General features: G+C 47.9%; 3 protein-coding genes across 4 annotated transcripts; 1 reads left to right on the forward strand and 2 right to left on the reverse strand.

Moving 5' to 3' along the window:
* Nucleotides 1-174: 174 nt before the first annotated feature.
* On the reverse strand, nucleotides 175-3,130 carry LOC119210818 (F-box/LRR-repeat protein 12-like). Of its 2 annotated transcripts, none has more exons than XM_037461206.2 (3): nucleotides 3,003-3,130; nucleotides 2,807-2,882; nucleotides 175-1,846 (listed from the first exon to the last, which is right to left on the reverse strand). In XM_037461206.2, the coding sequence occupies exons 1-3, from the start codon at nucleotides 3,101-3,103 to the stop codon at nucleotides 1,232-1,234; spliced, it is 792 nt and encodes a 263-aa protein (XP_037317103.1). In that variant the 5' UTR covers nucleotides 3,104-3,130; the 3' UTR covers nucleotides 175-1,231. The 2 variants fall into 2 exon arrangements, with proteins under 2 accessions (XP_037317103.1, XP_037317101.2); XM_037461204.2 differs by having other exon boundaries at nucleotides 175-2,281.
* Nucleotides 3,131-3,334: 204 nt separating this feature from the next.
* cops6 (COP9 signalosome subunit 6) lies at nucleotides 3,335-6,851 on the forward strand. Its single transcript, XM_037461208.2, has 10 exons — nucleotides 3,335-3,469; nucleotides 4,242-4,367; nucleotides 4,451-4,582; nucleotides 4,770-4,858; nucleotides 5,105-5,167; nucleotides 5,251-5,298; nucleotides 5,396-5,510; nucleotides 5,643-5,735; nucleotides 5,936-6,036; nucleotides 6,448-6,851. The coding sequence occupies exons 1-10, from the start codon at nucleotides 3,427-3,429 to the stop codon at nucleotides 6,586-6,588; spliced, it is 951 nt and encodes a 316-aa protein (XP_037317105.1). The 5' UTR covers nucleotides 3,335-3,426; the 3' UTR covers nucleotides 6,589-6,851.
* An 854-nt stretch (nucleotides 6,852-7,705) lies between these two features.
* On the reverse strand, nucleotides 7,706-8,971 carry LOC119210251 (uncharacterized). Its single transcript, XM_037460055.2, has 4 exons — nucleotides 8,909-8,971; nucleotides 8,775-8,819; nucleotides 8,542-8,702; nucleotides 7,706-8,452 (listed from the first exon to the last, which is right to left on the reverse strand). Exons 1-4 carry the CDS (start codon nucleotides 8,961-8,963, stop codon nucleotides 7,706-7,708), a joined length of 1,008 nt encoding a protein of 335 aa, XP_037315952.2. The 5' UTR covers nucleotides 8,964-8,971.
* Nucleotides 8,972-9,742: the final 771 nt, after the last annotated feature.

Genomic DNA, 9,742 nt, shown 5'->3' on the forward strand with positions numbered 1-9,742 from the left:
TAAGCCCCCTTAAATAGCCAAACAAATACGTTTATGCTTCCAATTCCATCAACGATCGCCTTTGATTCAGAATAACCTCCCCCGAATATGAATTACTTTTGTGATTTCTCAGTTCATTATAGAATTATGCAAACGCTTAATGCAATACAATAAAAAGACAAATTATACATTAAGTATTTGTTTAAAATAGCTTTATTTCTAAAATTAAGAAGTTAACTGAAAATGGTTGGCTTGCTTGAGTTCCATTCACATCAATGACACATTTTCCATGTATACAATAAACAGACATTTTACAATTTACAATGAAGGAAAATCTAAAAAGTAAAAAAGAAGATACCGAAGATTCATTTGAATCTGTATTGTGCTATCTTTCTGTAACACCAAATTCAAACTCCTGCTCATAAACAGATGAATATTTTTTCAATGTATAGATTGTGGTAAAGGAACAGGAAGCAGGTGGCTCATTGCAAGCAGCGTGCTTCAGTAACTGACATCTGCTGGCGTCTCTAGTCGAGCGTTGACTGCTCCATTTTGTTTATTTTATTGTTGAGAAAAGTATTTCTTTGCGTGTCAGCGACACATTTCGAAGAGAGTCTGTCCAATCAACAACCTTAAGACTTGAACACAATATATACACACACCGTGGGACAATATACAGTTTTCCAAAGCGTCTGTAAAATGTATGATGGAATGCTGCAAATCCAACAGCAAGGTCGCATTGAGGCAAGAGGATTCCTCCTCAGTGTGATAGTCATTTGGTGTTTTTTCATTTGCTGAAATAGCCAAATATACATCATGCCTGGTTATTTCATACATGGAGTAAAACTGTGCTACATCACAATATTTAGCACCACTAACATTAAGCTTTAATTCAAGAGTGAAGAAATTTTTGAAACTATATTTTCAATACCAAAATTACAGACATAAAAAAATGTATGGTGCTGAATATTATGTAAAAATGTAATTATTAACCAGCCAAGCCTCCTAAAGATAACGGTTGAAAAAAATACTGCTTTGGCTGTTGAGTTTTTCAGAAAATTCATGAGAAAACGGTCTTAAAAGTATTCTGATTTCTCCCAGTTTTTATACAGTATAGCTCCTTTTTTTAAAAATGTTGCTGACATAAAAGGTGTAAATATCTGATTCACATCCACAAAAGACTGATGAATTAGAGATATCTGGTAGCCATGAGGGATGGCCATTCTGCATTTACCAGAAGTAGAGACCAGGTTTAGTCTGCACTTATCTGAACGGAGCAATTGGTGAAAACTAGTGTGCAGGATGGCAGCAGGACGGCCAGTGAGCGGCGCAAACTTGGAATGGGATTGTTCATGTCTACTGTGTTGTTCTCATCGTTGCTGTTTTCGGCACCTGCAGCGTCTTCATTGTTCTCCTCTTCTCCACTACCGCCCCCCTCCCCCTCCAGGACTGGTGGGCACTGCTTAGGCTGAAAGGTCACATCTAAAAACTCCATCCGGCTGAGCCCGCGGAGCATCCTGCAGCTCCGCACTACCTGCATCTCGCTGAGTGTGCAGGCCCACAGGCACAAACCCTTCAGGTCCTTCAGGCGGCTGGCACAGAGCAAGCCCGGCCCCACCTCTTTACCCCCCAGGCTCAGTTCCTCCAGCCCCAGCCATCCGGCGCCCAGCCCGAGGGAGGCCATCTGTAACTGGTAACCTTGCCGCCCAGTGATGCCTATCTCCAGGAACTTGAGCCTGGAAAGGCCTTCCACCTCACAGACGCCGCTCTTGGCAGCACAGCTCCTCAGGCCGTTGGCAGTCACGCGAAAGGTGTCGCGCAGCTCCAAGCGACTGAGCCGCTCCCACGATGTCAGACTCTGCAGATGCTGGTCCGTGAAAGAGGGCACGTTATTAAGGACTAACCTCCCAATACCAATGCCGGACAGAGAGCCGGGCGCCTTCCCTTTCCGCTGCCTCCCTGGCTGCACAGCGCCAGCACTGGATGTGGCTTCTGCCCTTTCGTGGGAACGGGCGGGTGGAGCCAGAGTCTGGTTGAAAAATTCACGAGGCAGCTCGCAGCCACGCAGCTCCAGCACCTGCAAAGACGCGGGTAGGAGCTGGCAACTGGGGAGGCCGCGCAAGTCAGCGTGCAGGAGATACAGCTTGCTGAGGCGGGGGCACTTGGTGGACAAGGCTTTGAGCCACGACTCAGAGAGAAAGGTGCCGCCTCTGGCAGACAGCAGCAAACCACGCAACCGCAGACACCTTAGTCCACAACCCAGGTACTGACGCAGCAGGAGCCAGAGTATGCGGGATGTCACCTAACAAACAATGGACAGCCCATGTGCGTGTTAAAGGGGGCCAATGGGGGGGGGCAAAGAGACGGTCAATGATGGCACAGACATACAGAACCATCATGCAATACAATCTACTTCAACAGGGGATTGTGGGAAGAGGAGTTTATTTGATCTTCACATGATGAATTAAAAACAATGAAAAAGAAATACACACGGGATCATTTTGACGCAGATTAGAATGTATAAGAAATAAACTCAACGGAGGAATAAAAGAAATACATAATAGGCAAGTGCATATTTAGACATGCTAAAGATTCAGTAATAGACGACAAGGGGACACATGTCTCTATGCTGTGCATGGACATTATTCTACGTGCTGTTGTTTTCAGATCGGAGCATCCAGACCGGTCAGTGATGTGACTCCAGTCAGAACAGCTGGTTCTGACGTGTTATTAGTGGGATTCGTAGGCTCGTGTTGAGCGGACTGCGCGACGGAGGCTCCCAAATAACACAAGAGGTGTATCGGTACATTTAAAGACACAATCTTACCCCTTTCCACGCGGTCAGATCGACAAACCGCCAGAGCCGTTGGTCCTTCACGAGCCGCTTCCATCGCTTACACACTCTGAATGACACCGCAAAACACAGCGAGCAACTTCATTGTGCGACGGGAGAATGAACCGGGTTTTATTTCACGAGGTGAATAAGTGGTCAGATAATGTCGGTAAAGTGAGGCTGCTCTTACCTTCCGGCTCGGACCAGTTCTCGTACGCTCAGATACGCCAACACGTCAATTAAAATGTTTTCCGGAAAGTAGTCCAGGTCACAGGCTTTAAATTCATCCATTTTGTAAACAAAACTATTTCAACCATGGACCCGGACTCATATCGCGACGCACCCGGGGTGCGCCTTCATTAGCAGTCCCCGGGACACCGCTGCGCACTTTTGGTCCTAGCGACAGTTTGCCGCTTAAAATAGATCAAATTATTTATCCACAACACCGCGAGGCTCGGTTAGCTTTGGTCTGGTTCTCTCCGGTTAACACCTGTCAGATTTAGGACAATAATTGTGTGGTAAAGCGTATTCTAAAATAAACTCTCGAAGCTACATTGCCACCTAACGTTCGTAAGGGGAACACCTCACTGCGCGTGCGCGGCTTACCGGACAAGATGGCGACCAGCAATGGTGGCGGAATGGAAGTGGACGGGGCCGGTTAGTGTTTCTCCCTTTTCTCATCATTTCTGTCTGATATTAACATGCATGTGGGCGCGGGCGGTCGCACGCGTCGCGTCCTCGTGCGGTGGGCGTGTCAGCGGTGAGTCGCAGGTGTTGAAGGCGGCAGGTGGGCAGCGGGTTAACGTAACGAACGCGGGTCCTCCGTGAAGCTGTCAACTAATTCTTCACTTATGTCATGTTCGACATGGCTTTGCGTCTAGTGTTAGCATCAAGGAACACGACGCAAGTTTAAGAAAAGCATTGATTAGTTATGACAACCATCTGATCGATATTAGTCTTTATTCAAATGTCGCATTGCACACGTCCTTTTGTTGTGTCAATCCTTGATAATGTGTATGAAAGAATCACAACGTGTTAATGTGTTAATGCGCATCCACAGATAAAACCTGAATGAGCAAAATGTGTTAAAAATAAACAATGCAAAAGAATGTTATAAATGGTATAATAAATGAAAGAGCGGTGTATTATTATGAATAAAGGATCCTTTTCTCTTCATGTTGTCCCTCTTTGTAAACTTGTTATATTCCTCATCTCATTCATTGACTTAATGATAATAATGTGCTGTTATACCTGAGGATATATTGGAAATGTTATCTGTTATTTTCATTACATTTCTGTTACATGTGTTCTGATGAATAATGTTTTCCCAACTAACCGGATCAACGTCCTTCTGGACGAGGTCCTGGGCCCGGCGGTTCGATCACTGACCCGATGGCGCCGGTCTCATTGAGTCTCTGTGTCCCTGCAGCCAGCCCCAGCGTCATGGCAGCGGGCCTCACCGGCAGCGTCTCCGTGGCCTTACACCCGCTGGTCATCCTCAACATATCCGACCACTGGATACGCATCCGCTCACAGGAGGGCCGCCCCATGCAGGGTGCGTACGGGGGGGGCACCGCTGCCACAGGGCGACATGAACCGGGTCATGATTCAGCATTGTGTTTCTTTATATTCAATCAGTGATTGGCGCCATGATCGGGAAGCAAGAGGGAAGAAACATCGAGGTGATGAACTCCTTCGAGCTGCTGTCTCACACCGTAGACGACCGGGTGCACATTGACAAGGAGTACTACTACACCAAGGAGGAGCAATGTCCGTGGTTTGATGAGAGCCACAATAAAGCAATATTGGGTCTGACGTGACGTCTGTGAAACCTTCTTTTAAAGACGCATTAGTGACCGATTGCATCACTAAGGAACCAATTGATAGCGTTATTGATGAAGCATTGTTCATTATCTATATCGAATCCAAACGTTCCATGTGTCCTCTGGTCTCTCAGTTAAACAGGTCTTTAAAGAGATGGAGTTCTTGGGCTGGTACACCACCGGCGGCCCCCCGGATGCATCAGACATCCACATCCACAAGCAGGTAGGCACAAGTTGAAGGGGTCACGTGACAGTAAAGAGCAGATGGAGCAGCAGATGCTGCCTCACTGTTTTCCCATCGACTGATACAACAAAAGCTCTGACTTTTAATATGAGAAATCAAATAACAACTTACACAAACAACACGCAATGCCATTAATATCTAATTAGTTGATCTAGTATTTGGTTGCTGTTAATAAAATTAAAGGTTATTTTGGATGTCTTACTTCCTCCTTCTCTTCTCTGCCAGGTGTGTGAAATTATCGAGAGCCCTCTGTTCCTCAAGCTCAATCCAATGACCAAGCACACAGACGTGAGTTCCTCTGCATTCCCCACTAAACCCCACAGCTGTGTACTCAGACGCAGCTTTAAATAATGTGTCCTTTTGTCCTCCAGCTTCCTGTTAGTGTTTATGAATCGGTGATTGACATCATCAACGGCGAGGTAATCTCTCTGTTTGACGTCTTCATCTACGTCTCCTTTCATTGCAGCGGGGAGACCGACGTGTCCGCGTTGTCTTTACAGTGTTTTATCTGCTCAGGCCACCATGCTGTTTGCCGAGCTGACGTACACGCTGGCCACGGAGGAAGCGGAGAGAATCGGCGTCGACCACGTGGCTCGAATGACCGCCACGGGCACCGGAGAGAACTCAACAGGTGAGACGCCACCTCTCACCTCTGAGGGTGAAACGGGGGGCTGTGAAAAAGGTCTTTTATTTATTCTTAAAGACAACGTTGTGATGATAACACAGTGAGAGCAGATGTTTTTCTGTGCGTCTCCCCGGGCAGTGGCTGAACACCTGATCGCTCAGCACAGCGCAATCAAGATGCTGCACAGCCGCGTGAGGATCATTCTGGAGTACGTCAAGGCCGTGGAGTCGGGTAAGAGGCCGACGGCGTGTTTTAATTGAGGCTTTGAGGCCAGAAATGTGAAACATAAGTAGTGGGAACAGGTGTTCTCACGCGAAAAGTTTCCATTCGTCGCTTTTGCACCATTGAAGGAGGCCCCTCGACACGCCTCCATGATTACAAGGTTCACCTCCTCTCATCGGTCCATAAACCGGGTTCTTTCTGTCCCGCAGGAGAGGTGCCGTTCAACCACGAGATCTTGCGGGAAGCCAACGCGCTGTGCCACAGACTGCCGGTCCTCAGTACCATCAAATTCAAAACAGACTTCTACGATGTAAGGAAGCTTTGTGTAGCTTACACACCTGACGCATCCCTATGGATGAGGCCCACATTGTCCTAGAAGGTTCCAGGGCTTAAGCTCACGGGTCTGTCTGTTGTCCCAAAGCACCTACTTTGACTAGGAGGACTATTTAGTAAACATATTGTACACAATCCCAGTTTTTTTTAGTGGACAGTTTGTGTCCTCGTGCTCTGTGAGAAGTACAAAGGTTTGAAGTGATGATCAATGTGTGCAGGACTCCGAGATCAGGTCAAATAGCTTTAAAGAATCTAAATGCAGTGCATGCATGTGCACACATGTGCTTTGTGTGAGCCGGACGGCACCTTCCCTCCCATGTGATCGTTTAAATACCGCAGCCACTCTGAAGTCGTGATTCCTTTTAAAGCTCTTTCTGTTCCCCTGCAGCAATGCAACGACGTGGGCCTCATGACCTACTTGGGCACCATCACCAAGACCTGCAACAGCATGAACCAGTTCATCAACAAGTTCAACGTCCTGTACGACCGGCAGGGGATCGGCCGCAGGATGAGAGGACTCTTCTTCTGAGGCCGTCGCTTCTTCTTGGAACTGTTTGTGCTTTTGGTTCGTTAAGACAAATTCTGCAGTAGCTTCTCAAACAAGTTTACTGTTTACAACCACAAGTGTAATGAAAAGCACCTAATTACACAAATCTGTAAGAGATGTACGAACATGCTGAACTGTTGTGCACAGAAAAGGATCCACATACATGAACGTTAGAATATTTTACCCCCACTTGTCTCATTGCTTCATGTCGCTGTCTGTAATAAATAACCCGCCTTTTTTTTTCATTGGACTTGTACTCTTCTTGCTCAGCTTATAACATTGCATGAAAATGTCATTGTCCATGTTTTGTAAAATATTTCTTTGTAAAAAAACATGCTATACTGTGATGTTGTTATGACGTACAATGCTGCACTTTATTATACTTCCTATACGTCAGAACTAAATGTAGAAAAAAATATTTCTGTCATAAGGAAGCATGTGGCAAAAATGTCAAAATATGAGACGTATTTCAAGAAAGACAGAACAGTCCATAAAATGACAGTTTTTCATGAACAAAAAGCGAAAATTCCTAAATAACTAGATTTCGAACTAATAAACTGCTGAGCTATACTTGCCTTTAGCTTTTATATTATCCATATTTATAACTAGTTTATTTAATTTCTTAAAAGAATCGATTTGAACGCACGTCAGATCAAGTATGATCATAGTATTACCGTGTGTTGTACAAGCAGGTGGAACATCACTGCTTGTCAGACTGGAGGCGTGTGTGCGTGTGTGTGCGTGTTGGCATGCTGCCAGGTTTATTGTTGTCTTTTGAACTTGTGTTCCTGCTGTTTGATCACAGACCGGCTGGTGGGGGTCCTACAGTAGTCAGCTTATTAAATGCAGAGTGGAAGCAGACCCCCCCCCGCCCCCACACACACCTTTACTGGTCTGCCTCTACCTGCTCGTTTCCTTCCTGTCGTCCTGCACCTCGTAAAACAAAGTGAAAACAGACCAGAAGCTCATTCAACAGACTTTTAGTGTCTTTATTGTTTCAGCCAGAAACCGATGACTGACAGTTACATGAAATCATTAACAGTCATCAATTGATGGGCGTAAACAAACAACGAGTCCGTCCCCCCCTGGGGGGGGGGGGTCACTGGCTGTGGCCGGACTCGGCCGGCTCGTCTGCAGCAGGGGGTTGTGGGTACTGGAAGCGGACGGGGTCGTACAGGTCGTCCATGGGGTTGTAGGGCATGGGGTAGTAGTACGGGTACACGCTGCCCTTGGTCTTGATGGGAGCTGGCTGCTCTTTCTTCTCCTCCACAGGTGGGGGCGGGGGGGCCACGATCGCCCCCTTCATGGGTCTGGGCGGGTGTTCGACCAGACAATCGGGGTCCCAGTAGGGGTCACAGTCGTACTCCATGCCCTTGACGAAGCGGACGGGGGCCGGGAGAGACTTCTTGATGAGGACTGGTGGAGCTGGGGGGGGAGGGGGAGGTGGGGCGGACTTCATTGGCGGAGGGGGGGGAGGCTGGGCCGCTGCGACGGGGGCCGGGGCCTTCTGCGGGGTGCAGTGGGGGTGGTGGCGGGGGTCGCAGAGCACCGGCACGGAGCCGCTGGGCAGGTACACGATGTGGGGCTTACAGAGCGGGTCCTTCCTGTTGCACAGGTACAGGACGTCGGCCTGGGACATGGCTGGAGGGGGAGGGGGGGTTGCTGGGGGCTCCGTGGGCTTTGGGACCCCCTTCATTGGAGGGGGGGGAGCAACCTTGCACTTCTTGTCGGTGGCTGGGTCGCACGCCCCCAGCTTGTTCTGGTAGTAGGCGGCGTCAGGGCCCAGCGTGTGCTCCAGGTACCTCATCTGCTGGTAGAGCATCCGCAGCTTGTCGATCTCGTAGATCTGAGAGGAAGCAGAAACACGTGAAACATGCAAGGCCTCTTCAGAAGGTCATGACAGTAGAGGTCAAGGTCCGGTTCCGGTGCACCCACCCCCTCGGTGTGCCCAATGCTGCTGTAGTAGCGGTAGTACGACTGGAAGTCCGGGTTTCCTCGGTACCACCTCGGCTCCACGTTGCGCTTCGGCCTGGAGTGACTCAGGAAGCCGTTCGCTTCATCTGAGCCGATTCCAACGTCGCCGACGGCAACCCGCTCTGCTCACCGGAGAGATGGAGCTCAGACACGTCACAAGAGATGCAATGAGCTGTGTTCATGTCTGCACCCACCTTCCTGCTGGACGCTGGTTGGAACCGACTTGGTCTCCATCAGGCCTGCAGGAGAACAAGCGCTGAGTGGACGTCTTCTGGCTTTGAACAGATCTTTGTTTGAAGTAGTTGTACGATAAAGAACTAGAACGTACCTGGTAGCAACACGAGGCAGCAAAGGGCCGCCGACGACCACAATGACGCAATCATGACGAAGTCCTGCCCTTCAAAAACACACAAAATGTATAAAACACTAATCTGTGTATTAGGTACTAAAGTACAAATACTAAGTGAAATGTGTATTAGACAGGTACGAAAGTACAAATACTGAACTCAGTTTCATGCAGTTAGTGGAGCTCTCAGAGTTTGACTCACCGGCCTCAGGACGCGTCTTCACTGCACCAACACAGCACAGCGCGTTAAATACAGACCTCTGAGCATGAGCCCCACCGCCCCCACCACCACCAGGCCAATGGGCCTCCACCTAAAACAGGCCTACACCTCTTTGTTTAATACGTGGCCTTTGGTGCCAATTAGAATAAAAAAAACTGCAGTTTGAGCTGCAAACCCATAAAAGAACAAACTTCAAATGGAAACATGTGTGGAAGGAAAGCCTCACCTGCTGGGAGGGGGGCGGGGGGGCAGAATGCTGCCTCCTCACAAAATAACTGCCAGAAAACAGAACAGTAAAAAGCAAAGAGGAGGACCTGAGAGGCTGTAACACCTGCTTCTGTTTAAGAGCTGATCCGCTGCTTTGAAGTGTGTAGAAAGGCATTTTATGTATATAGAAGGTACACGTCACACTATGCTGATGGTAGAAAATGAATCACATGAACATAAGTAGTGATTATAGTTCAGATTAAATCAGAGCCTAAACTGCAGTACACTGAACAGAGGCCTTTGAGCCGTAGACGTGTGAACTTAAATGTCCTTTACAGGAATTCCTTGTAAATGATTAATTCTGGAAGATTTAATAGGAATAACGACTC

Source organism: Pungitius pungitius, chromosome 2, assembly GCF_949316345.1.
Source record: "Pungitius pungitius chromosome 2, fPunPun2.1, whole genome shotgun sequence".
Lineage (NCBI taxonomy): Eukaryota > Metazoa > Chordata > Actinopteri > Perciformes > Gasterosteidae > Pungitius > Pungitius pungitius.